This window comes from Lonchura striata, chromosome 17 (genome assembly GCF_046129695.1).
Source record: "Lonchura striata isolate bLonStr1 chromosome 17, bLonStr1.mat, whole genome shotgun sequence".
Lineage (NCBI taxonomy): Eukaryota > Metazoa > Chordata > Aves > Passeriformes > Estrildidae > Lonchura > Lonchura striata.
The window spans coordinates 14140028-14164016 of NC_134619.1; the positions used below are offsets into that span (position 1 = coordinate 14140028).

Here is a 23989-nt window from a genome sequence, read left to right on the forward strand (position 1 = left end):
GCCCGCCCGGGCGGCTCTGGGGCCCGGCGCGGCGTGACCCGGTTCGGGGTGGCCGGGCGATGGCGGTGCCGGCGGAGGCGGTGCCGGGCCGGCAGCGGGCCCTGGCCGCCGGCTCGCCCGTGGACTACATGAGCATCACCAGCTTCCCGCGGCTGCCCGAGGAGGAGCCGAGCGGCGCGGCCGAGAGCGGCCTCCGCGCCCGCAAGGAGGAGGACGCGTTCCTGGGCGAGCAGGACACGGGTGAGGGGCGGCGGCAGAGCCCGCCCGCGGCCCCCGGCACCCCCGGCCCTCGGCCCCGCGCCCGGAGCGCGGCTCCCCGGCTCCCACCGTCCCTGCGGCCCGGCCCCGCCTTCGCCCTGAGGGACGGAAGGCAGCCAGAGATCCAGGGGCTCGGCACAGAGCCTCCCAGGCTAGCCTGGAATGTGCCCTCCCACAGCCTGCTTGGCCTTCCAGCCTGGACCATTTGTGCATGGCCTTCTTGCATGCTCCTTGAGCATCTCTCCACCTGGGATGCTCCTTGAACATCCCACCCCCGGCTCTTCCCCGCCCCGGGGTGCTCCTTGCACATCCCTCAGCTTCATCCCTTCGGTGTTCAGCTGGAATAAAGTCAGGTGATCATTTATCTGTAAGAAAATCCTCTGCCTATTTTTAACTGACTGCTTCCTCCTCCATAGTTGAGAGAAATGCCGTTTCTCCCCCATGTCGTGTTTCTTCAAGCGGTACTGCCCTTCACCCCTGGGGCTGGTTACCGGTCCGGTGCCTGTCAGTCCCCAGGCCCGTGTCTGCACAGCCCCAGGCACCCCTTGCCCTCTGCCCTGTCCCACTATGCCCACGGGTGAAACTCCCATTGCCCATTCCCACCCTGTGCTCTCCTGACTATCAAGGTAAAGCCGCTGCCTGCAGGAGTGTGGGAGCAGCTCTCCTGGAAGCACGAGGCCTCTTGTCACACAGCCAGAATCTGGTGCAGTTTTGGTAGTGCCAACACCTGCAGGTGGGGTGGCTGGAGAAGACACCTGCTGCTCTCATGACATTTGTTGCAGGAGCACCTGCAAAGCCCACCAGCAGCTCCAGTTTCTACTGTCCCCTCTGCAGCTGGAAAAAGTCACTTGGGAACAGAAGCAGCCCGCACAGCTAATGCACAGCTGCCCATCCCAAGACGAATGTGCATGCTTTGAAAGAGAAACCAACAAATCCCACTTGGCTTCTGTAGGGCCATGAAGGAGTTGTGGCTTTATGGGGAGCCAATGCTTTGGAGAACCAGAGCCACCTCAGGTCACACCATGGCTCTGCTGTCCCTATGCAACAGTGGTCACAGAGACTAAAAATAGGATGTCTGTGCCAGAGAATGGAGGTGCTTCGTGGTGGGAGGGCTGTGGTCTGCCCTCTTCCACAGTTTCTTCCTAGGTATTTGTGGCCCCTCATGCCAGGTTGGCCTGTCACCAGAGCAGAGGGGTGGTGTCCTGGAGGGATTGGGCAGAGGAGTCCATCTCACTCCTCACTGTTTCCCTGCAGGTGGGGCTGGGGCCCCACTCAGGTGTGCCAGGGGCTGTATGTGACATCCCACCCCAATGGCAGCCCCTGCCAGGCCAGTTGTGCCCCCCACTGAGGCCACCAGCCAGTCCTCCCACTCAGTCCAGCTCACTTAGACCAGATGAGCCCATGAGGAGCTCAGTGTGTGCTCAGAGACTCAGGCTGCAAAAGCTGAGCCTTTCCCAGTCCCACTCCTAAACCACCACAGCACAAATGAGATTAAATTCACCCTGAGGGATTCCCTGGCCGTGGGAGTTTACTCTGGTTGCAGCATCACTGAAGTTAAAACTCCTTCCCTCCCTGGCGTCAGGAGAGCTGCAGCCAAGTCAGGTTAATGCCATGACAAGGACTAGGCTGGCAGTGCCCAGAGCGATACCCAGCACTTGCCAGAGCAGACAGATAGGCAGTTGATGGGGGATGTGGGCTTTCCTGCTCGCTCCCCTTTCCTTTTCCAAATCCAGGAAACATCTATATGGAGGGACAAGCTTCTCATCTTGTCTTTTCTACTTGGTGCCTCTCTTTTTACGCTATGGATGCACAGAGTACTGCAACCCCTGAAAAAATTCTTCCAGGAGCCCTGGATGATACCCTGAGCTACTTGGTCCCCTTCAAGCCCATGAAGGTTGGGCACGACCTCACAGTTGCCCCAGCAGCTCTGTGCCTGGAAGCAATGGGACGGGCAGGGCATCCTTAGTCCAGTGTCCACCCAGCACAAGGGCAGCAGCTGACACAGAGATTCAAGGCATCTTTCAGAGCAGAAAAGAGACTTTTTCATCCTGCTGAGGCCCAGCAGACCCCTGCCCCACTGCCTTCCCATCTTGGAGCTGGGTGTCCAGATTGTGGCTTCATTTTGCAGTGGGCCTCATCTGCCAGAGGAAGCAAGGAATTAAAGCAGAGTCCTTCCTGCAGCAGAGCGAGTGGATGTTCTGAGGCCTCCAGTTTGCAGGTTTGCTCCTCCCTGCCTTCGCTTCCCTAGAGGGATTTTTCGTGCCCAGGCCAAATGTTTTGCTTTACCTCTGTTTTGCTCAGGTGCTTTCGCTCAATCACAGCTCCAAGTAAAGCTGCTGCATCTTTTTTTGTATCTTAATTTCTTCTTCTTCAGTCTTGCTGTGTTTCAAAGACCAACATGTTTGCTCTGTTAAGAATTCCACCAAATGGAGCATAAGAGTGGGCCTATGACTGAAGGCTGATGAATGGACTGAAATGGAGTAAAAATTCAAGGGGTTGTTGTCTCTCTTAATCTCCAGGGAAATCAGTTTGGACTAACCAGAGCTAAAGAAAAGGATCAGTAAAATGACTCAAAGCAGTATGTGAGCCAGAAAGGCTCCCAAGAGCTGGGATCAATAGGGAAGGCGATAGTCATGCTGGAAGGGGCTCAGTGTAATGTTAGTGCTGGGTAAACAATGCAATAAGAGCCCCAAGTTGCTCAATAACTCACACCTGTTTTCTCCCTGTTGCCCACAAAGACCCAGACTCCTTCCTGAAGTCTGCGCGTCTCCAGCGCCTGCCCTCATCCTCCTCAGAGATGGGGAGCCAGGACGTGTCCCCTCTGCAGGAGACCAGCAAGGACCCCTTCTCAGGAGACTGCAGCTGCCGGCAGGATGGGCTGACCGTCATCATCACCGCCTGCCTGACCTTCGCCACAGGTGTCACTGTGGCCCTCATCATGCAGATCTATTTTGGGGACCCTCAGGTAAGACATAACAGTGGCTTTATGGCTGGGCTTTGGCTCCAAAGATGGGGGAGTTCCCTGACTTTCCTCCTGGTCAGCAATTTGGCAAGGGGAGTACTGGGGAACCATGTCTGGTGTCTGTGAGGCCCTGGGTGCTCAGTCTCCCCCTGGTTCCACCCCAAACTGGCTTGAAAGCCTTTTCCTGCACCTGGAGGTTGTGCTTGGGGAGCTGAGCCAGACTCTGAGAGCTTGCCCCATGGCCAGGGTGTGGTGGGCTGTGTCAGGCAAGTTTGGGGGTGCTGCTGGGGCGGAACAGGCAACCCCACTGCTGTGACTGCAGCTGCTGTTTGAGCCAGATGGGAGTGCTTTCAGAAAATAATCTTTAGTTAAACAGTAGGCATCTTGTCCACTTGGACAGAGTTGTGTGGATTATGGACATACATGCTGAGATTCACCTCTGGAAGATTCATCCAGGACTAAGCAGGGAAATAGCTGAAAATACAGGTGAACCTCCCGCTGATCTGTCCCACGGCCCAGTGCTAGATTGCACAGCCAAGGCAACATGGCCATGGGATTGGATCCTCCTGCAGAACCTCTGCCAGGGTCACAGTCAGCCAGGAGTCACCATCTCCACGTGCTGCTGTGGCCCTTCTGTCTTTGCATGTCCCCAGGCCAGCCTGGCTCATGTTGAGATGCTGCAATTTGTATCATAGGGATGAAATCAACTCTTTAAAATATCATGGGACTGCATTAGCACAGCTCTGGCACAAGGATGAGAACAAGCTGTGGTCTGGGGGCCTGCTGCATTCTTTCTAGCTCTATCCCCATTCTTGGTGACTGCCTCGCTGCAGCATAGGGACAGCTCTGGGCTTGTGAGGGGCAGAGGGAGATGTGGCCCCCCAGCCTGGCGCCCTGAATGTGGAAAGCTGTCTGAACTTGTGGCTACCTGCAGCTGCACTGGAGCGGGGATGGGCCAAGGGACGTACAGTTCCCACTGGCATTTGTTGGATCAGCCATGCCTCGGTGCTGGCCCCAGGCCTTGGGTGCCACATCAGTGGGTGCAGTCCTGGGCAGGACCAGCCCTGCCTAGCACAGCCCTCTGGTGTCCGGCAGCTGTTCCACCGCGGCGCTGTGGTGACGGACGCTGCGCGCTGCACCGCGCTGGGCACCCACGTGCTGGCCAGGCACGGCTCCTCGGTGGACGCAGCCATCGCCTCGGCCCTCTGCGCCGGCATCATCAACCCCCACACCTCGGGGCTGGGAGGGTAAGTGTGGGGCACTCGCCCTCTGCTCTTGTCTTCGGGTGTCCTCAAGGGAGTGGTTTCATGGAGTCCCAGACTGGTTTGGGTTGGAGAGGCCTTAAAGCCTATCCAGTCCCACCACCTGCCATGGACAGGGACACCTTCCATTATCCGAGGTTGCTCCAAGCCCCATCCAGCCTTGGACACTTCCAGGGATGAGGCAGCCTGGAAATCAGTGCCTGGTTCCCCCACCCTCATACAGAGGAATATTTCTTCCAAATACCTGATGTAAACCTGCCCTCTGTCAGTGTAAAGCCATTTCCCCTTGTTCTGTCACTATCTGCCCTTGTAAAAAGTCCCTCTGCAGCTGAGAAATGTCTCTGTGGCAGTGCCAGGCTCAGGGTGTGGTGCCAGGGCTCTGACATCAGGCAGTGGATGTGTCCACAGGACAGAGACCCCCAGGCATGGAATTGTTTCTGTTGTAGTGGCTGCAAGGAGCATCCAAGCCCCAGTCTTGAGAGGGCTGGTCAAGGGCAGAGGAAGACATGGCCCCCCAACTACATGAGCTGTGCCAGGAGCTACAGACACCCCGGGCTCAGTCCCAGTGCTTTCAGAGCCTAAGTCCTGCCTTCCACAAGCTCTGCTCCTGAGGCTGAGGTTTGAGCCCAGCTCCAGGAGGCTGCCAGGGAGGGGTGTCCTTCTCACAGCCCTCATTCCCAGGGTAGCATCCATGTGAGCCTGGTGCTCCTGGCTCTGCAGGAGGGCTCAGGAGCATTGCATAAACCAAAGCCACCTGATCACTGCTCCAGCTGCATCACCCATTGCTGTTGTAAGCAAATACCCTCTTTTGTTGCAAAACTGCTCAGATGAGAAAGAAAATCCCAGATGGTCCCAACCTGGCAGTGGAACAGAGCCAGTGTCTCCCTGGCCAGGCAGGCAGGGACTGCTCCACCCTCACCAGGCTCAGCACAGGACTGCCCGTGTCCCACACCAACCCTGCTTTGGCTGTCCTGGTGTGTGCCCTAGGGAAGGACAGCAGCATTCCCTGCTACTCCATCACCCCGTGGCTGGTGCTGGTGACCTGCCTCAGCACCCCTTGTCTCACTGGCCCTGGCCTCAGTGCCGCACAAGCTCTACCGGTGCCACGCCCTGACCCTGTCTCGCCGCAGGGGCGGGGTGATGCTGGTCCACGACATCCGCAAGAACAGGAGCTGGGTGATCGACTTCCGTGAGGTGGCTCCCCTGGGCATCCCACTGGAAGGGGACCTGCAGCAGGACACCAAGGTGAGAACCAGTATCCCACAGCCATTGTCTCCAGGGCTGTTGTCTCCAGCTCTCCTCTCTCTAACTCGCAGGCTGAGGGGCAGATGCCCAGCAAAGCAACAAGAGATCTCTCTCATCATGGGAGATCCTGGGCCCTACAGACGTGGAGAATCTAGGGAAAACACTTCTTTTTCAGCCCCAAAATGCCTGAAGAGCTTTGGAGAGTAAAGAGGTACATCTCTGTGGCAGCAGGGTGCTGGGAGAACAAGAGCCCCAGGAAGGAGCATAATTAAAGGTTGTTCTGCTGAGTTATCTCTCCTGAACAAACTGGGTTGAGAACAAGATTGAATTTGCCTCTCTCTCCTTCCAAGATCTTTTATTCCATAGTAAAGTGTGTTGCTGCAGACCTCTTCCCCTCTCCTGACTATGCAGATAATTCCAAAGTAAACATGATTTGCATCTTCCCTTGCAGTTGGGGACCATGTCCTATGTCCTCATGGAAAGGAAACTGCTCTTCCTTTTTGTCCTTCTGTTTTACAGCCAGGTCTGCTCGTAGGGGTGCCAGGCATGATCCAAGGAATGCACGAGGCACACCAGTTACATGGCAGGTAAGACATGAGGCTGGCACAGACTGTGCCCTGGGGTCCCTGTGAGAAGCTGGCAGCACATGAGCCCTTGCCATCAGACCATGTTCTCAGCCATCAGTCAAAACCATTAGCTAAGAGGTACTTGGAGGATTGTGTTGAAAGAGATGTTTATTTTTTTTGCTATTTCATGTACAAAAGAGAAAATTCAGCTTGGTCATGTTTTCTGCAAAGTGAGCTGTTGGCTAAGAAGATGTACAATAAATGTTGCTTTAAAGCTGCAGCACATGGCTTGCATGTCTGTGCATTTTCATTCTCTCTTTAGCTGGATCCTAAGAGGTTTGCCTGTCCTTGGTTCGCTGTTGGGATACGGAGGAATCTGAATGACCTGGCTTGAGCTTTTGCTGCTGAGACACCCCTTCCCACATCCATGCACTGCCATTCCTGTCTGGGTCACATCCTGGAGTACTGACATGATCCTGTTAAGGAGAAACACAAGCAGTGAAAGCTCAGTCCTTTTGGCCACTGCTGACCCTACAGCCAGGAGCCTCCCAGGAGTCTCCCAGGAGCCCCTGACTGCAGAGCCAAGCCCTGTGTTTGTTCCCCACCACCCTTCCCCACTGCACTGCTCCAAGGCCCATTTCTCCTTGTCCTCTCTCCCTTGGCAGGCTCCTGTGGTCCGAGCTGCTGGGCCTCACGGCCGGTGTCGCCCAGAATGGCTTTAATGTCACACATGACCTGGGTGAGTACCTGATGGGCAGCTCAGGGCAGTTCACTGTACAAGGTAGCTGGGGATGCAGGGGGTTAGTCATGGGAAATCAGGGCTTTGTGGACATGGAGATTGGATGCTGTTGGGAGCTGAGCGATGCGTGAGCCTGTCTGCCAGGAGACAGTGTGGTGGCGGCCAAAGGGGAGCCCTTTGCCATGACCTGGCAGTGCCAGGGCAGAGCAGCCACGCTGGGCAGTGCCCAGGGCCAGGCAGGGAAGGATGCTGGGGTTTCTTTGGGTTTCTTTCCCAGTTCCAAAGGATCAATGATCCAGCTCCCCTCTAGGATCTGAGGCAGCCGCAGGCCTCCAACATCCCCATCAGATGCACAGTGACTCCAGCTCTTTTGTGCCTTCCTGACCCCTCCATTTTCTGGATGTCCTTCCCCTTCTCACCTGCAGCCAAAGCCCTGAGTGAACTGAAGGACCTGAACTACTCGGAGCGATTCCAGGAGATCTTCCTGCCGGATGGGCAGCCCCTGCTGCCTGGGATGTTCGTCCGGCGCCTGGACCTGGCGGCCGTGCTGCAGCTGCTGGGGGCAGAAGGGGTGTCAGCCTTCTACAGAGGAAACCTGACCCAGGAGATGATCTCTGAGGTGAGCCAGGACTGCCCCTGGCACCTGCCGGCCTGGGTCTGCCACCTGCTTAAGGTGACAAACTGGAGATAAGCCAAGTGCCAGCACAATGATGGGGACAGATGCCTCCTTTTCCTTTCCTGTCCCTGAAGTAGTGGGAGTGACACACAGGCCATTTCCACAGTCTACAGAAGTGAAACTTCCATTTCCTCTATAACTAGGACAGTCTGGAAGAAAAACAAAAATCATTTACAATTTTGGGCTCTGGTCTCTGTTCACTTGGAGGACAAAGCCTTTTCCCTCAGAACAAGAGGCTGTTGAGAAACAAGTTGTTGTGTTTAATGGGACTGTAAGATACAGACTCCAGGAAGAAGGTTTAAAAAACACTGAGTCTTGTGAATAGAGGATTAGAAAGGCTTGGTCCCACTTGGGGTTGCCCTAGTTTAACTCCTGCTAGAGGTGCTCTGGAAAAAATATCAGAACAGACAAAGTAATTCTGGTAAAAAAACACCCCCAATAAACCATAACAACTTTTATGTCTGTGGCTGCAGTCAGGGTAGTTGGAGCACCATTTTGAGCCACAGTGGCTCAAGTGATGCTCCTTCAATAGCTCATCAAGCATCTGGAATGTTTTCATTCCACTCAAGCCTCAGACATCTGTGGGCTCTGTATTTGGAAATCTACAGTTTACCTGAATATAGCAGAGGTGAAGAATGAGGAGCAGGAAGAGTCCCAAATTTGTAAGCATCCCCACAGCTAAACCCTGCTTTGTCACCGTGTTCCCCTGACCTGGGGGCTGCTGCAGGGAAGCACAAATTTTCCGTGGCAGAGCAAGGCCCAGGGTTGCCACATCGAAGACCCTGACAAGCTCTGGGATCCAGTGCACAGTTCCAGCTTTGGTTGCAGAGCAGAGTGCTACCTTCACAAAATGTTTATTGTTCCAGTATAGGGAGAGCATCCATCTGGTGAAATCAACAGCTCCAAAATATCCACTCTTTGCTTCCAGGCACAGGTGCAAAATAGTGCTCTCTGGGGAATTTGGGATGTCTGTAGTGTGTGGCTGACTGGGACTTCCTCCCCTTCCTCTGCTCCTTGTGCCCCATTCCCCACTAGCTGGGTCTGGGGAGCCAAGGTCCTGGCTCAGCACAGCCCTGGGGTTCAACCAGCTTTTTCTCTGGGAAAGAAACAGGGATCCCAAGTAGGAGAGACATCTTTAGCAGCTTTGGGGTTGCTTGACGTTCTGGCCCCACAGCATGCCCTGCATTAGCTGTCCTGCTCCAGTGATTCATTCAATTTTGCCAGAGGAGTTTTCCTGCCCAGGAAGCTGTCTGGGTTAGAGATCAGAGCATGCAGGCATCTGAATGATTCCACCCTCTCCCTGAGAGTGTTGTCCAAACACACCTGGAGCTCTGGCAGCCATGGGGCCATGCCCATTCCCTGGGGAGCCTGGTCAGTGCCCCACCCTCTGATGGTCCTCCCTCATCTCTATCATGACTCAACCACAGAAGACCTGCAGTGGAGGGAATGGCCCACCTTTCCTGTACCAACCCTGGTGCGTTGTACCTCTGACAGGAATCTTACAGGAAGGCCAAGGCTACAGCAGACCCACTGTCAGCTGAAATAATTTCAAATAGGGTGGGAATGGTGATTTTTTTAGTTGAGATTTCTAGTGATGGCCACCTGCTACACCCAAGCTCCTTGTCTCCTGGATCCATAATCTTGGCAGTATTCAATACCCCTTAACACACTCCTGTTTGCCAGCCAGGGCAGAGAAGGCTGCAGGACATCTCTTCCTGGGCAGACAGAATGTCCTGGGAGCACCATTGAGGTGAGTGAGCTTTTGGAGGGGAGTGCAGAGCCTTCCTGTGATGCTGAACAGTGAGCCAGGTCACCAGGGCTGTGAAAGCACAGATTTCCAGGTTCCTAAGGAACCTGGCAATTGGCTCAGGAATCTCAGTGGAGTGGGTTTGACACTGAGGGATGTGTTGTCCTGGGCCAGCACAAGGAGCACAGAGGGCCTTGACCCATCCTGCTCAGTGTGCACTGCTTTGCTCTCATGCAGGTCCACAACTACGGAGGAGTCTTGGTGGAGGAAGATTTCAACAATTACAGTGTCACTGTGGAGGACCCTGTGCACACAATCTATCAAGGTACACCCTCACCTGTCACTGTTCAGTGCCAGGGAAAGGTTTTTTTCACTTTGCAAGGGGTGGCAACAGTATTGAACAAGAGTTGCAGGCAAAGCTGTGCTGAAATATCTGCAGAAAGTCAAAGCTGTGCTGAAATGTCTGTAGAAAGGCCTTCCAGAGTTTCCTGCTATTCCCTGCTGACACTGATATATCATGGGCAGTTCAGGAGATTTTCAGCACAAGGGAAATGCTTTTTCCCTTGAAGTCTAAAGAGGCAACATGGTCATATCTTGATGCAGTATCTCAGTAGAAGGTATTGTTGGACCTACAGCTAATGACAGTTCCCAAAGGGAAAAAAGTTAACTTTAGCCAAGAAGTTTCTAAAATGTCATTCTTTTCTAGCAGTCCCTGTATTTACCCTCCTTATAGCTGTAATGTTGCAAATTTTTTAGGTAGCCTTCCAGCATGTAAAAGGGGTTTATAAAAATGAGGAAAAGTGACTTTTAGCATGGGCAGATAGTGACAGGACAAGTGGAATCATTTCAGACTAAAAGAGAAGAGATTTAGAATAGATGTTAGGAAGCAATCTCTCCCTGTGAGGGAGGTGAGGCCCTGGCACAGGGCCCAGAGAAACTGTGGCTGCCTCATCCCTGGAAGTGTTCAAGGCCAGGATGGACAGGGCTTGGAGCAACCTGGGATAGTGGAAGGTGTCAGGGGGTGGCACTGGATTACTTCTAAGGTGCCTTCCAACCTAGACCATTCTGGTTCCTTCTCCATTCTTCCATACTGCAGTCTAGAAACCAACAGCCAACAAATAAGAACTGAATTTCAGAAGTACAAAAAGCATCCCTGTTTGGGCTTCCTTCATCCTTCATGAAGAAACAGAAAGATAGAACAGGGCTGTTCTGGGAAACCCTTCTCAAATCATATTGCTTTCTATTATTTCCCCTCGAATCTGGAAGGGTTTCCCTGTCCTCATGGACGTGTGTTCTCACTGGATGGTGTCTGGCAAAAGCAGCTTCATTCCTCTTCCCTCCACAGGGCACCTTGTTTTCACCCCCCCACCTCCACATGCAGGTCCTGCACTGATCTCAGCACTGAACATCCTCGAGGGCTTTAACATCACAAGGCAAGGATCCAGAGGGAACATCTTGCACTTGATGGCAGAGGTAAGAGGAGGTTCAACATTTGCCTGAATTAGTTGTGCTGCTAGAGACTGATTTATTTATTTTGTGGTTGTACAAAAATGTTTATGGGTTATTCCCAGAGGAGAATGAGCAAACAGACTGCTAATATGTAAAACTGAGCGGTGCTGCTGTCTCAGAGGCTGAGCAATAGGATCTTTCCTGCTTAGGAAGAGCTTTTTCGGAACAAACTGTGGCTTTGTCCATTTCTTGTATGCGATCATCTCTGCAGAATGACCCCACAGGACCTGAGGATGGTCCCATCAAGAGCTGGAGGATGGTTCCTCCACCTCTTAGCTCCAGTGGCCCTGGCCATTGCAGAGCACCCATGTGCACTGAAAGGTGTGATGCAGGAAAAACCTCTGCATGGTGATGACAAGGAAAACTGACCCAATACTTCACATATTTAAAAAGTTTACATTTTTGGCCATCTCCTGATCTCTGAAGTCCAGAATTTTTCCAGTATTTAGGACTGTCCTACCAAAACCTTGAAGCTTTCCAGGGTGTTGAGCAAGTGCTCTCATGTCTCCTGCTCTGTAAGCAAAGTTGTTGTCTTAGATGTTCACAGATCCACAGATGGGATTTATGAGTTGGGAATTTACAGATCGACAGCTGAGCTTTATGAGCTGGGAATTTTAATTGATGATTTAACTACATCCTTGCAGCAGACAAGACAATGAGTGCTTGGAAGTGTGTCAGCAAAAATGCAGCAACTGGAGATGTTATACACTATGCAGAGGCACAGAAGGTTGACTCACCTGAGTCATTTTTGAGCTCTCTTCAGGAAGGTTTGAGTGAATCTATTTCCTCTGCAAAAAGTTTCACCTGCTGGTTATCCTGGAGCAGCAACCTCCAACTCCAAGGCAGTCACTTCAGGAGATGTGTAACCCTGATTGCCTGAGTCCCATAGCCGAACATATGGCTGAAGTTCAGTGCTAAGCCAGCTTCAGGTATCCAGCCCTGGAACAACCAGGACCAAGGTTAAGAGGTCCTTAACCTCTGGGGTGGAAGTGCTCTGCTGTTTCCATGGAGCTCTTCCCTGGCCTCCAAGCCCTTGCCCTCCCGACACGGCGTGGTAGTCAGGACACTGCTCCATGGAAATGCTGCCTTCTCTTCTCCAGAGGTTTGCCACATTCTACTCTCCACACAGTTGATAATGAAGGAGAAGCTGTTGCTGTGTGGCACATTCCAGATAGCAGTCACATCTCGCTGGCTGCCTGCAGGGAAGTGGGCTGTTCTGGATCCTGAACGACCATAGCACAACTTGCCAGCTGAATGTTGAGTGTGTTTTTGCTCAGCCTTTCTCTCTCAAGGCTGGCTTGGCTGAGGAGCAGATCCTCATGACTCTGCTGTGGTCCTAGGTCTGGATAAACCATGTCCTTTGAAATTGTATCTGCCCATTTTCAATGGAGCGGCTCAGGCTGGGTTCTGCATGTCTGAGAAACCAAATATTTTCCTCCTTCTGCACGTTCATTCCCTGATGTGGGCTGGGACTGATGCTTTCTGTTCAAGCCCTTTGGATGGTTTACAGCCAGCAGCTGGGGAGCAGAACAGCTCATTTCTGCTCACCACTGGTGCTGGGCCAGCAGAGCTGGGGTCCAGAGGCAGTAGCGAGCCCAGCACCCCCTGTCCCATTGGGATTCAGTCTGATCTCTGCTATTGTGGCAACCACTCAGGAATGGAAAGAGAAGGTAAATGGCATCCTGAAGACCCTGTGTGCCAGCTGGCAATGAAGCTGAAGCACTGATCTGGACATCAGCTCCGGCCAGGGATGTTGCACTTGTGGCTTCCCACTGCCAAAGGACAGGGTTAGATGGAATATAGGGAAGAAATTCTTCCCTATATGAGAATGGTGAGCTGCTGGCAGAGTTTGCCCAGAGAAGCTGTGGCTACCACAGCCCTGGTAGCATTCAAGACCAGGTTGGAGAAACATGGGAAAATGTTCCTGTGTATGGCAAGGGGGTGGAATGTGATGAGCTTTAAGGTCCTTTCCAACTCCAACCATTCCGTGATTCTGTGGCCCTACAAATGCTGCTGGATTCATTGGGCTCCTCCAGCACAGTTTGCCATGCTGGACTGAGGCTCCATGGTTCCCATACCCACATGTGGCAGCCCTGTGCACTGCGGTATTCCCAGAACCCAAACTTCGGGTAATTTTTCTTCATAAGCTTTAGCCAACACACAGGACACCAGAAACGTCTTCTAGTTTGGAGGATCAGAAGTTGTATTTCCAGGGCCACATAAATACTTTTCCTTTACCCTCCCCTCTCCTTTCCTCTCTTTTCCTCTCCTTCTCTTCTCCTCTCCTCCTCTTCTCCTTTCTTTCCTTTCTTTCTTTAGACACTAAAAATAGCCCTGAGTCTGGCGAGCAACCTGGGAGACCCATCTGGTGACCTGTCTGTCACTCACACAGCAGAAGGCATGGTGAGGTAAGTCTGAGCGGGACAGGCAGGTGACAGTTGCGGGATGTGTGGGTTGGATATTGTTCCTGGGTGTGCTGTGCCCTGAGCTTTTTCTCCCTTTGTTTTATGAAGGAAAGGTCAGACCTTGAGTGTCCTCCCAGGGCTCATTCTTTTACATGGGAAAGGATCACAGCTGATCACAGGCACGGGGCTCTGGGGATGGGTCACAGGGTGTTCTTACTCAGAGGTTTCCTGGAGCCAGCTTGAGCTTGAGGGTTCCTCCCAGTTTGCCAGACCTCTAAACATTCCCTTTGAGTGGATTAGACAAACAGCTATCCCTGTGGGCATGGCCACATGTGCCACTTCTGCCTCTCCCAGTCCCCTCTGTGGGGCTCGGGGCCTTGCAGAACACCCAGATGTGCAGGAGAGGCCAGGCCTGGGGTTTCAGCCCAGCTTCCCACCTCAGAGCCAGGTTTAGCCACGGCTGGTGTTTGGGCTGGGCCTGGCTTGTCTTCCTGCTGAAGACTGGCATTCAGCTGGGGTTGTCCTCTTGGCCCTTGTGGATGGGTTTACTCCTGCTGAGGGCAAACGGGTAGACAGAGCTGTTGGAAGTTCATGGCAGACTGAGTGCCTCGCTGTGCAGACTGAGCCACCTTGTCACCCCTTCCTTCCCCGGGGTGAACCAAAACAGCCCCCTATCCTTTTGCAGCCCCTCAGGGACACCTGGCCCTAGCTGTGTTAAGGCACCAGGACACATCCAGCTCCCCAGGCTCATGGCTTGCTTTCCTCTCTCCCTCCCTCCTTGCTGAAGTAAATCAGAAGCCAATTCCCTGCGCCAGCTGATCAATGACTCCCGGTCCTTCCTGTCCATGCCTCACTCCCCCCTGGAGAGCGGGGCTGCTGCCAGCCAGGTCCTGGTCATGGGCCCCGATGACTTCATCGTCGCCGTGGTGAGGTAAAGGCTTGGCCTCTTCCCTTCACAATAGCTCGGGCTGGGAGCAGGGAGCAGGGAGTCGGATTCAGGAGGACAGGGCGAGACCAGACCTGGAAGAGCCAGGCTGTTCTGTCCCAGTCAATCCTGCAGCAGAGGAATGGGAGTGGGACTGAGATGTGTGCGCTGGTGCTGCTCTGCCCTGTGCAGTCCTAGAGCCCTCTGACAATGGAATATGGCTGCAGTGGCCTCTACCTGCTCCCTGGGGAGACGTAGTGGCAAAGGTAGGGCTGATGGAGGCAGATCCATCGCAGCAAGGGGAATCCTCAAACATGGGGAGGGACAGAGCTGCTGTGGCATATGTCTCCTGCTCCAAGGTGCATTGGTCTCTCCTCAGTCTCACCAGCACTAGAGAACCATCAAAGAATCTCTGTAAAGACAAGGTGGGACAGAAAGTTGGAGCCCTGAAAGCCTCGAGGTGTACAAAAATCTCTGGGATGGTTTTTATGAAATTTCCTTGTGTTTCTTTTCAGTTCTTTGAATCGTCCCTTTGGCAGTGGCATAGTAACACCCTCTGGAATCCTCCTGAACAGTCAGATGTTGGACTTCTCCTGGCAAAATAAAACAATGAACCACTCCATTCCCAGGCTGGTAATGAATGACATGACAAATTCTTGATTTACCTTTTTTTTTTCCCCCATTTTTATTCTCATCTTCACAACAGTGGAACTATTTAATGCCTTATTAATAACAGAGACAACAGCATATAGAAAGCTGCTATTTTTCATTATATGAGCCACTGAAAGTGAGAAAACAGAGGGCTCCATGTCCATCAGTTATTATTACAATGTAGAATTATCAAACAGCGCTGTAACATACTTTCCCTGCTGCCCAGATGCACTTTAAGTAACAACGTGGACTTGTATTAAGCACTTTTCTTCATGAATTGTTGCTCTTCAGTTAAAAAGTAAGAGGTAGCAGGAAAAATATCTTCAGGTGTTGGAAAGAAACAAATGCAAACCTGTCCTGACAGCTTCCAGAGCTGCCTTATGCATTGTAAAGCCTCTTCTTTGGAAGAGGGTGGTGAAGGTTTGTTCCTTCTGTGGGAGAGTTGGCTTGTTGACATTTTTTGGTGCAACTTTTCCTCAACTGCAGCAAAACCTTCTTCAGCCTCGGAGGCGGCCGCGCTCCTTCCTGCTGCCCACCATCGTGCGGCCCTCCGAGGGCGTGTGTGGCACCTACCTGTGCCTGGGAGCCAACAACGGGGACAGAGGCCTGAGCAGCATCGTCCAGGTCAGTGCCGTGTCCTCCCAGAGCAGCTGCTCAGCTCAAGGCTGAGTAAGGTCCCCTCCTTTCTCTTCCTAATTGTCCCAGGCTGGGTCAAAACCGGTGGCCACAGGTTACTGGTTCAATCTTTGGTGTCACCAGTTCCACACTTCGGTTACTTCAAATCTCCAAGGCTTACCAGTTTACTTTTCTTGCACCTTTCCTGGTGGCACAACTCATAACTGTAGAGGAGAAGCATTTTGGCAAAATCTATAGTGGTTTTTTGTCATTGTAATACCTGTTCAAAACTCATCTTAAGGATGATTAAGAAAAAAATGAGCATTTTTTTATTCAGCGAATTGCAGGAAACTGGCAGCTCTTTAGCCTTTTCCATGTGCAAAACTCCTTTTAGTGCATTCCCAACTAAATTCTTCCAGCTCAACACTGAATATAAATTGGGCAGTTCCTCTTAATTTATGATTTGTAAGGAGGTGAAGTACTTGCCAAGAGCTTGATTGCATGTACAGCAGTAATAGATTGCTGAAAGGAAAAGCCTGAGCAGGGCTCCCAGTTTCCTTACCTTTTGGAAAGCATTCTTCAGAGCAAACCCAAAGCCAAGAACTGCTTCCAAGTACCTTGTTTGGAGAAGTCACATGCTGAGCTTTTGGCTGTAACAAACACTTCTTTAGAGCTTACATCATGTTCCAGACACACAACCCTGCTAGTTTAGCAGGAGCTATGTGACAAAAAGCCCATGCTATCCTGAAAATGTCCTGCTTTACAAGCAACAACATACAGGCCACATTCCAAGGACCTCTTAGTATGTGCACACCCCTGCAGCAGTTCATGCAGTTTAATAAATGGTTCAAAATCTCCTTTGCCTGCTGCAGGTGCAGATGTTGGAGCCACCAATTTGGGGGATGCTCAGGAAGCTGGCTTCTCCTATTCTCATAACTTTTTTTATTATTGAGGATAATTTATTCCCTTGCAGGTTTTGGTAAATGTTTTAACATTTAACAAGAATCTGAGTGAAAGTTTGTCACTTGGTCGACTTCACCCCCAGCTTCAGTCCAACACCTTGCAGGTTGACAGTGAGTATGGATACTGGGTGGGGTGCTGCCTACAAATTCAGCAAATTTACGAAAACAACAGGATTTTCCTAGCATACTGCAATGGAAGCACCACAGGTCACCGTGTTCTAGGATCCCCAGGGGGGTGGAGGGTTTTGGGAAGACAAAAATCAGAATTCAACTTCTTCAAAGCTTGGAGCCTTTGTTGAGCCATGTCCTTTCCCTCTCGTCTTGGAAATGCTTCCTGACCCCTCTGGCACCACCTCTCCAAGCTCTGTCAGGTGCTTCTCCCCAGCCTTCCCACTGTCCCAGCTCATCTGCTCATGCCCTTAAATCCTTCTGGAGATCAGGTGCCATGGACAATATCTAAATCAACAAGATTGCAGCCTCAACTTCACCCAGACATGTGCTCAAAGCTTCCTGCACTTTATTCCCACTGACATAAATTATATTCCTTCACTTTTCAGTCCATGTCCCTTAATTCCTGCAGCTGGGAAGAAGGCAAGGCTTATGGAAAGGCCTGTAGCTTGACAGTGCTGAAAACACAGCGTCAGTGCTGGTGCTCTGCAGTCTGTACTGTCAGCTCTTGTCCTTGTTACTGTAAGTCTTAGTCTATTTGGTGTTTTTCACACTGCCCCAAACTTCACCAGAGCCAACCATAAGTGAAATTTGGTTCTCATTCCACACCAAATAGCCAAAGTTTCTGGTCTTTCCCATTTCAGAGAAAAATCTAAATAGTGCAGTGCGCCCTGCGGACTTGGAAACTAAAATGGAATTAAATCTGAAACTTCACAAGGTCCTAATTTGTGAGTTTGGACATTGTGGAGGGGCAGCAGGCAGGTTCTCCCCACTGTAGGCCCCAGCAGTGTTAAGACAGACCTTTACATCACAGGCAACACTGGTTTCATTTACCAACTCCTCTTTTCAAATCCCTGCAGGTGAGTTTCCTGAAGAAGATATTGAATTTCTTGTGGCCAGGGGCCACCAGGTGGATAAAGTCCCAGTGGTGTCCCTGGTTCACGGGGCCAGGAGAACCAACAGTTTCATCATTGGCCTGAAGGACCCCAGGAGTGCAGATGCTGCTGGAGCCACGATCTTGTAGCAGCTCCCAGGGCTGTGTTCTGTGACCAAGGCTGACACAGAGCCCTGGGATGTGCATGCTCTGAAGTGGCCCCTTCTCCAGCCCCCATACTGCTGGGAAGGTGTTCTGCACTCCCCACCCCAACAGCGCCGGAGGAGTTGGCAGCTGCAACATCCATCTCTCTTTTTATTTTTCAATTATTTGGATTGCAAGCAGCCTCATCCTTGTTACAGGAGTGGCAGGAACACTTTTCTTTTGGCAGTCTCGCTAATAGTTCAGTCTTTCCAAAGCCCAGTTCTAGCCAGCATCTTACTTTTAGGGATCAGGAACATGAGCAAGGGAAAAAACAGCTGCTGCTGATGATGTTATTATGATGATGATTATCCTCATCTGTCTGTCTTTCCCAAGCTCCTTCTTTGCTTCCAGTGCAAGCCAGTAATTAACACAGCCTGATGTAGTGTTTGTAGATGCCTGCAGCTGGAATATTGGAGAGTCCTCTAATATTCCATCTGGGCCAGCTTGATTATTGCCAGTGTGCAGCATCCCAGGAAAGTTTTATGTGCCCACATCACTACATACCTTGAATTTTGGTAGTAAATATTTTGAATCTAGTTGCTGCACAGACTCACTAGCAGCCTGATTTTGCACCCAGAGCAATGGTTTTCACCAGCTCTAACAACTTCTTCCTCTAACAACTTTTGCACTCCACATCAGTTTTCTTACAGAGGTTCAACCTCCTCACTGGTGAATTTCTGATTAATGGTAGCAGGTTTAACTTTCTTAGACACTTTTTGGAGATATTAGCAGTACTCCACAGTGAAAAACCACAGATCACGGACTGAAGACCACATGGAGAGCATTTGGGTGGGTTCAGAGCTTTCCTTCCACTGCGTTATCTCAGTCTGTTCCAAAAGCCTGGGTCCTTCCTACAGAGAGGGTTGGGAATTTCTTCAGACTGAATTAATGGCTGTACCTTAGCTCTGTGTTTTAGTCCTAGTGAATCTACTGGAAAAGCTGAAGGGAGTGAGAGAAAAACTACAAACCAAACCAAACACTAGTGAGATAATTTTCTGTCCACAGCATGTAGTGAAAATAAAAGAATGCTCTTGCATTTCATGTCTGAAATTGATAAGGGAAGAATACCCCAGCTTATATTTGCACCAGGTCATTCAACCCACATTTGGACATTTCCTACTCTTTTTGCTGACTAGTTAGAGACACTTGGCACTAAAAAAATCCAGAGTTTGATAATTTTCTGCAGTCTAAAATGTGATGTTTTCCTTCATGGTGCAAATGCACCCATGGCCACTGTACATATTATATATGTATATATGCTTATGGTTGTCTTGCTCTTTGATTTGGTGATCACACCACTCACCCTGACCTTCCTCCCCAGGCACCCTGTGACACCCTGTTTGTGCCACCCTCTGGCACTTGATGGCATGGGCTGATTTTGGGGTGGTCAGGGCCACAAGGCAGATAATTGGACTCACTGTTCCTCAGAACAGCCCAGTGAAGCATGTTGGGCTGAGTGAGAATAGAGGTGTTCTCGTGCTCTGCTGAAGTGCAGCCACCCACCCTGGGCAGCTCCTACTGACAGGACCATCAGCAGCATTTCCTGTTCCAAGTGCCTCCATGCCTGCAGCTGGGGCAGGGGAAGCACAATGTTATATCTGTGACGTGTTCTGTGCCACCAAGAAGAGACTTTCTTCACCACAGGGACACCAAATCTATCTATTTATTTCTCCGTCATCAACACTAGAGTTGGTCACTGGCCAAGGATGGAGAGTTTGTAAATGTGTCTTGGAACAGACCTCTCCAGGCTCCGTAGGAAGGGAAAGAGGAAGTTTTGTGCATTGAACCTCTGTGGGCGTTTCTGGTCTGCCCCAGCCCAGATCTGTCCCTCAGGCATGGAGGTTCTCTATGAACAGCTGCAAAATATGTGGTTGAGTCATTGTCAGTGCAGAACTTTGCATGAAATGTCACAAAACACTTTGAAAGATGAATTTCCTCCTTATTAACTCAATTCCCCAAATTCTGATGCTGGATACTGTGTATATGTTTGGGAGTAAAAGTTTTGGTCTTAATTCAAAAGGGCACTCCTATGTCCCAAATTACAATTTCACAGCAATTATCCAGAATCTTAAAATAAAGCATGTTCTGAAGTGTTCTGCTGGATCATGGTCTGCATTGCAAAAAAACAAAAAAACAAAAAAAAAAGAAAATTTAAAATAACTGGAAGATGAGACCTAGGCCCCTAGGTTTCAGCTAAAAGAAGTAAAGGTATTCCAAATTATTTCCTTTCTTTTTTTTTTTTTTCTGTTTGAAACAGTACAGATGTATCCAACATGGACACCTTTAATCTGCTAATTGACCCAGTGTCTGGTATTTTGAGTACATCTGTTGTGATTTGATTAATTCTACATCTAATGAATTTAAGATCTGATAAATTTAACATGAGGTACCAATAAATACCTGATGTTTCCATTGGTACTGGTGAGATGGGCATTGTGAAATAAAGGGCTGTATTGCAGAGATGTGTGTGTGCAGAGTACCCGTACTGATTTCAGCCTGGCACTGGAAGGCATCTGACAGCTCTGAAGGAGAATTTGTCCTGAAACTTTGTCATGAAAGTGTCAGTGTCAGTCTCAGAACACAAAATACAAAGGGGCTGGGAAAAACGACGACAATTTTAAAAGGAACAAAATAAATACAAAGAAAGTAAACACATTTTTAAAAGATGCCTTTTCTAAATGTGACCAATTATGATCTAGAATGTGGCCAGCTTGTTTCTGCCCAGGTTTGCAGTGCTCCCTGTCAGTGTGTGCTGGTTTCACATGAGGATAAGCTGGAGCCAGGCTCGGCCATTGAGTTTTAGCAGTTTATCCATGTTTTTCCCAAGGGCTGAACGCCCCTCTCGAGCACAGGTGACAAACTGCCTGGTGCCTTTGGGCACTGCTGCTCACCCAGACACAACGAGCAGCCAGAGGGTGATGAGGCGGGAGCCAGCACTGCCCTCCTGCATCGCGGGGATGAGGATGCTTTGGGGTTTGGGTTGTGCCGTTCTGTTCCCATCACTGTCGGTGGGTGCCCAGACATGGAGCAGGACTGAGCCTGCCCTGCTCCCAGTGCTCCAGGTGGGGCAAGGGCCGCTGCCGTGGCCAAGGTGGCCAGTCACTGCTGGTGTGGCTGGGCACGGGCCACGGGACCCCTGGGCACGGCTGAAGAGCAGCCCTGGGCGCAGCGGTTGTTCCCGCACTGCCGCAGCTCCAGCAGCGCGCCCTGCCCGGGCCCGGGGAGCGGGCACTGCCAGGGCAGGGAGGGCACAGAGAGCCGCTGCAGCTCCGGGTCCCCCGTCCCCCGTCTCCAGGGGTGATGACCAGCGTGCTGCCGCTGTGCCGGTGTCACCTGAGGGGTCCCTCAGCTGGGGCAGCAAGTCTGAAAGTGCCACTGAGTGTCGGCCGGCCGGGTCGCCTTCGGTACCTGCTGGAGACTCCGCCCGGATCATCTCCGAGCCCCTTTGCGCTGCTGCCCAACTCGGCAGCGCTGGTCCGAGGGAGAAAGGGGAGACAGACCTCGGCAAACACCCTGCACGGAAACCCGCATCTCTTTTGTCAACATCAATACCACTGAGGGGTTGGTAACGTTTCGCAAAGAATCAGATGGAGCGGGAAGAGCTCCTGTAACACTCAGGCGTTTCCAGTGGTTTTGGAAATCTCTTCCATACCTCAGTGATGGAAACTGGCCCCTAGCCAGGGAAAGGAAGGCTCTGACAAGGCAAAGCTGGTTTCAGAGGCAGGCACCATTAAAAATGAAGCACACTTGTTTGGAGGGCAGGTGGAGTAGGAGCACCAAAGCACTGACACATGCTGCCCTCGCAGGGCTCACCAGTGGTCACAGCACTTTTAGCAGATTGTCGTGGCAGAACTGACCCTGGCTGTCTGTGGGGAGCATCCCGTGTTACAACAGCCCCTGGGCAGCCACAGGCCTTCACCTGCCTGGAGTGTTCCTGGCCCAGCCAGGACTCCCCAGCCAGCAAGTTCCACCTTTCCACATCTTCCAAGTCGAGGAGGAGAGACTCCTCTTGTGTAACCATTGTGTATTCTTGTGAACTCTTGTAACTCTTGTGAATTCTTGTGTAACCCTGCCTCACCTATCACATCTGTGGCCAATTGCCCACGTCTCTCTTTCTCACCACACTCACACTTTACCAAAACACCAGATCCAAAGTGAGAGTGACTGCAGTGCAACACATCTCTCTTCCTTCTCTCCAAGTGAGCATTGTACCAGTGTTACAGGGGAAATTATTTTGTTCAAGTAATTTTTCTGTGTAATACCTGTTGTTTGAAAATATGAAAATATGTGTAAACAAGCCTACAATTTTGATTGTCATGATATCAAATGCATTTGTGTTCTGTTATGGACAATGAGACAACCTGTCTCTGCTGCAGGTAGCCCTCCTTCCCTGCACGAGCTCCGGCATCATTCTGTGTCATTGTTTTGCAGCAAAGCTTCAGCATCCCAAATAAACTGAGAGTCTGCTCCTGGATGAGTTTCTCAAACAGAATGACAAAAAAAATTACAGAATGGTTTGGGTTGGAGGGGACCTTAGAGACTATCCACTTCCAGCTTCTGCTCTGGGCAGGAACACCTTCCACTATCCAAGGTTGCTCCAGGCCCTGTCCAACCTGGCCTTGGACACTTGCAGGGATGGGGCAGCCACAGCTTCTCCTGTGTTGTTTATGCTGAACGAAGTCTAGGCAAGACCCAGGAATACTCAGGCTGTGTAGTAAACTCAGCTCTACAGCTCAGCCTGCAGCATACTTTGCTGCAGGGATGTGATGTGGCAGGTCTGGAGCTGCCCCGTATTTCTTCCCTCTTGCATTATTCCACATCACATTATTCCATTTTCCCTACTGCCAACTGATGCCAAGGCCACCTGGGGGTCCTTCAACTGCCAGTCTCCAGCAGAGATGCCTCAAAAAGGTTTTTGGTTGTGTCCTGTCACCCTGGTGTCCCTTCAGCTCCACTTTCCTTTTGTTTCCTTACCCTTGTGACAAGGCTGTTCTAAGAGAATTTGGGTTAATTTTATTTATGTAGAGACTGAACCAGTTCAGGTTTTTCTCAGCAGTGAGCAGAAGCATCAGAGCCATGGGAAGCAGCGTGCTCTGAAGAGTGAGGAGGATGTGCAGGCCTCAGGCTGCTAAGGAAAGGAGGGCGTGGAAAGAAGGGCTCCCTTGTGATTAGGCACAGAGAATTTGTCCATGTGGGATCTCTGAAGCCCAGATCAGAAAGTCACAGTGGTTGGATGGCTTGAGCAGATCTTGGTGGGACACCTTGGTATTGTGCTTCCAGAGGAGTCAGGTTTTGGAAAACAGCATTTGGCTCATTCTAGTTTGCTGAGGGATTTGAGACATGCCTGGCACTAATGTGCATAATACAGATAAAACCAAACAAGTCAAGAATCCTGAGGGACAGTCTGGCATGACAAGCACAGCAACAGGAGTAAGAAGTTTTTGGAAGATTTTTGGAAGCAGCACTCTGATGCCTTTTGGGGAAGACGAGGCTGGAGAATGAAGTTCAGTGCAGCTGGTTTAAGAGGAGTCTCATGAAACAGGGAAAACATGAAGTTACTTGTGAAAGAAAGGTTAATTCTTGGTACCAAAGAAATTTTCTCTCAGCTTCCTTGCGTTTCCAGCCAGTTTCAAAATCCAAGAGCAGAACTACACAAAACCTGGGAATCATCCACACGAGGGCAGATGGAAACTCCCAGAGACGATCAAATGAACAGAATGTTCCGTGATCCCACTGCTGTGACTGATCCCCATCTCTTCAGACCTGACATCCCGGAGGGCCTTGGGGGGCTTTGCTCTTGTCTCAGCACACTGGAGAAGTGCTGGAATTGCTCCCCAGAGGTTGTGGAAGACACAAAAAGGCAGGAGCAGAACAGTTCTTGAGTGAAGGATTCCTCACCCTTGCCAGCCCAGGAGCTGCACAGCTGGAGGAAGCTGCACTCTGCCTGCAGCTCTGACACCCCAGCCAGATTCAATACTTGAGATAAGTCCTATGCTAACCGTGACATTCATTATTTATTTTGGGAGGGTTTGTAGAATGCAGTTATATGTGAATTTGTAAAAAGTGTTTTTCTCTATGTTGCAAGCAATAATGCCTGATGAGATGTGAGTTTGTTGTATACAAAAGGTTTTACAAAATTAAAAAAAAATCCCTTTTTCACATTGTTTATCCAGCAGTATTCCACGGGAAGCCAAGGCTGGCTGTGAGGGCTAGCTCCAGCT

The 23989-nt window shown here is 51.0% G+C and overlaps 1 protein-coding gene across 3 annotated transcripts; it reads left to right on the top strand.

Annotated features, from left to right (window-relative positions):
- GGT7 (gamma-glutamyltransferase 7) lies at positions 1-20230 on the top strand. Of its 3 annotated transcripts, XM_021536621.2 has the most exons (16): positions 137-240; positions 2387-2476; positions 2997-3223; positions 4316-4467; positions 5613-5727; positions 6247-6314; positions 6959-7032; positions 7458-7651; positions 9693-9780; positions 10801-10928; positions 13284-13372; positions 14157-14300; positions 14810-14927; positions 15432-15569; positions 16534-16633; positions 17551-20230. In XM_021536621.2, exons 3-16 carry the CDS (start codon positions 3056-3058, stop codon positions 17712-17714), a joined length of 1740 nt encoding a protein of 579 aa, XP_021392296.2. In that variant the 5' UTR covers positions 137-240; positions 2387-2476; positions 2997-3055; the 3' UTR covers positions 17715-20230. The 3 variants fall into 3 exon arrangements, with proteins under 3 accessions (XP_021392294.2, XP_021392296.2, XP_021392295.2); XM_021536619.2 differs by lacking the exon at positions 2387-2476 and having other exon boundaries at positions 1-240; XM_021536620.2 differs by lacking the exon at positions 137-240 and having other exon boundaries at positions 1500-2476.
- Positions 20231-23989: the final 3759 nt, after the last annotated feature.

Coding starts and splice junctions, on each gene's coding strand:
- GGT7 (XM_021536619.2), top strand. CDS start 60: ATGGCGGTGCCGGCGGAGGCGGTGCCGGGCCGGCAGCGGGCCCTGGCC. Junction 9,781..10,800: donor TGTGCACACAATCTATCAAG/GTACACCCTCAC, acceptor TTCCCTCCACAG/GGCACCTTGTTTTCACCCCC. Junction 13,373..14,156: donor ACAGCAGAAGGCATGGTGAG/GTAAGTCTGAGC, acceptor TCCTTGCTGAAG/TAAATCAGAAGCCAATTCCC.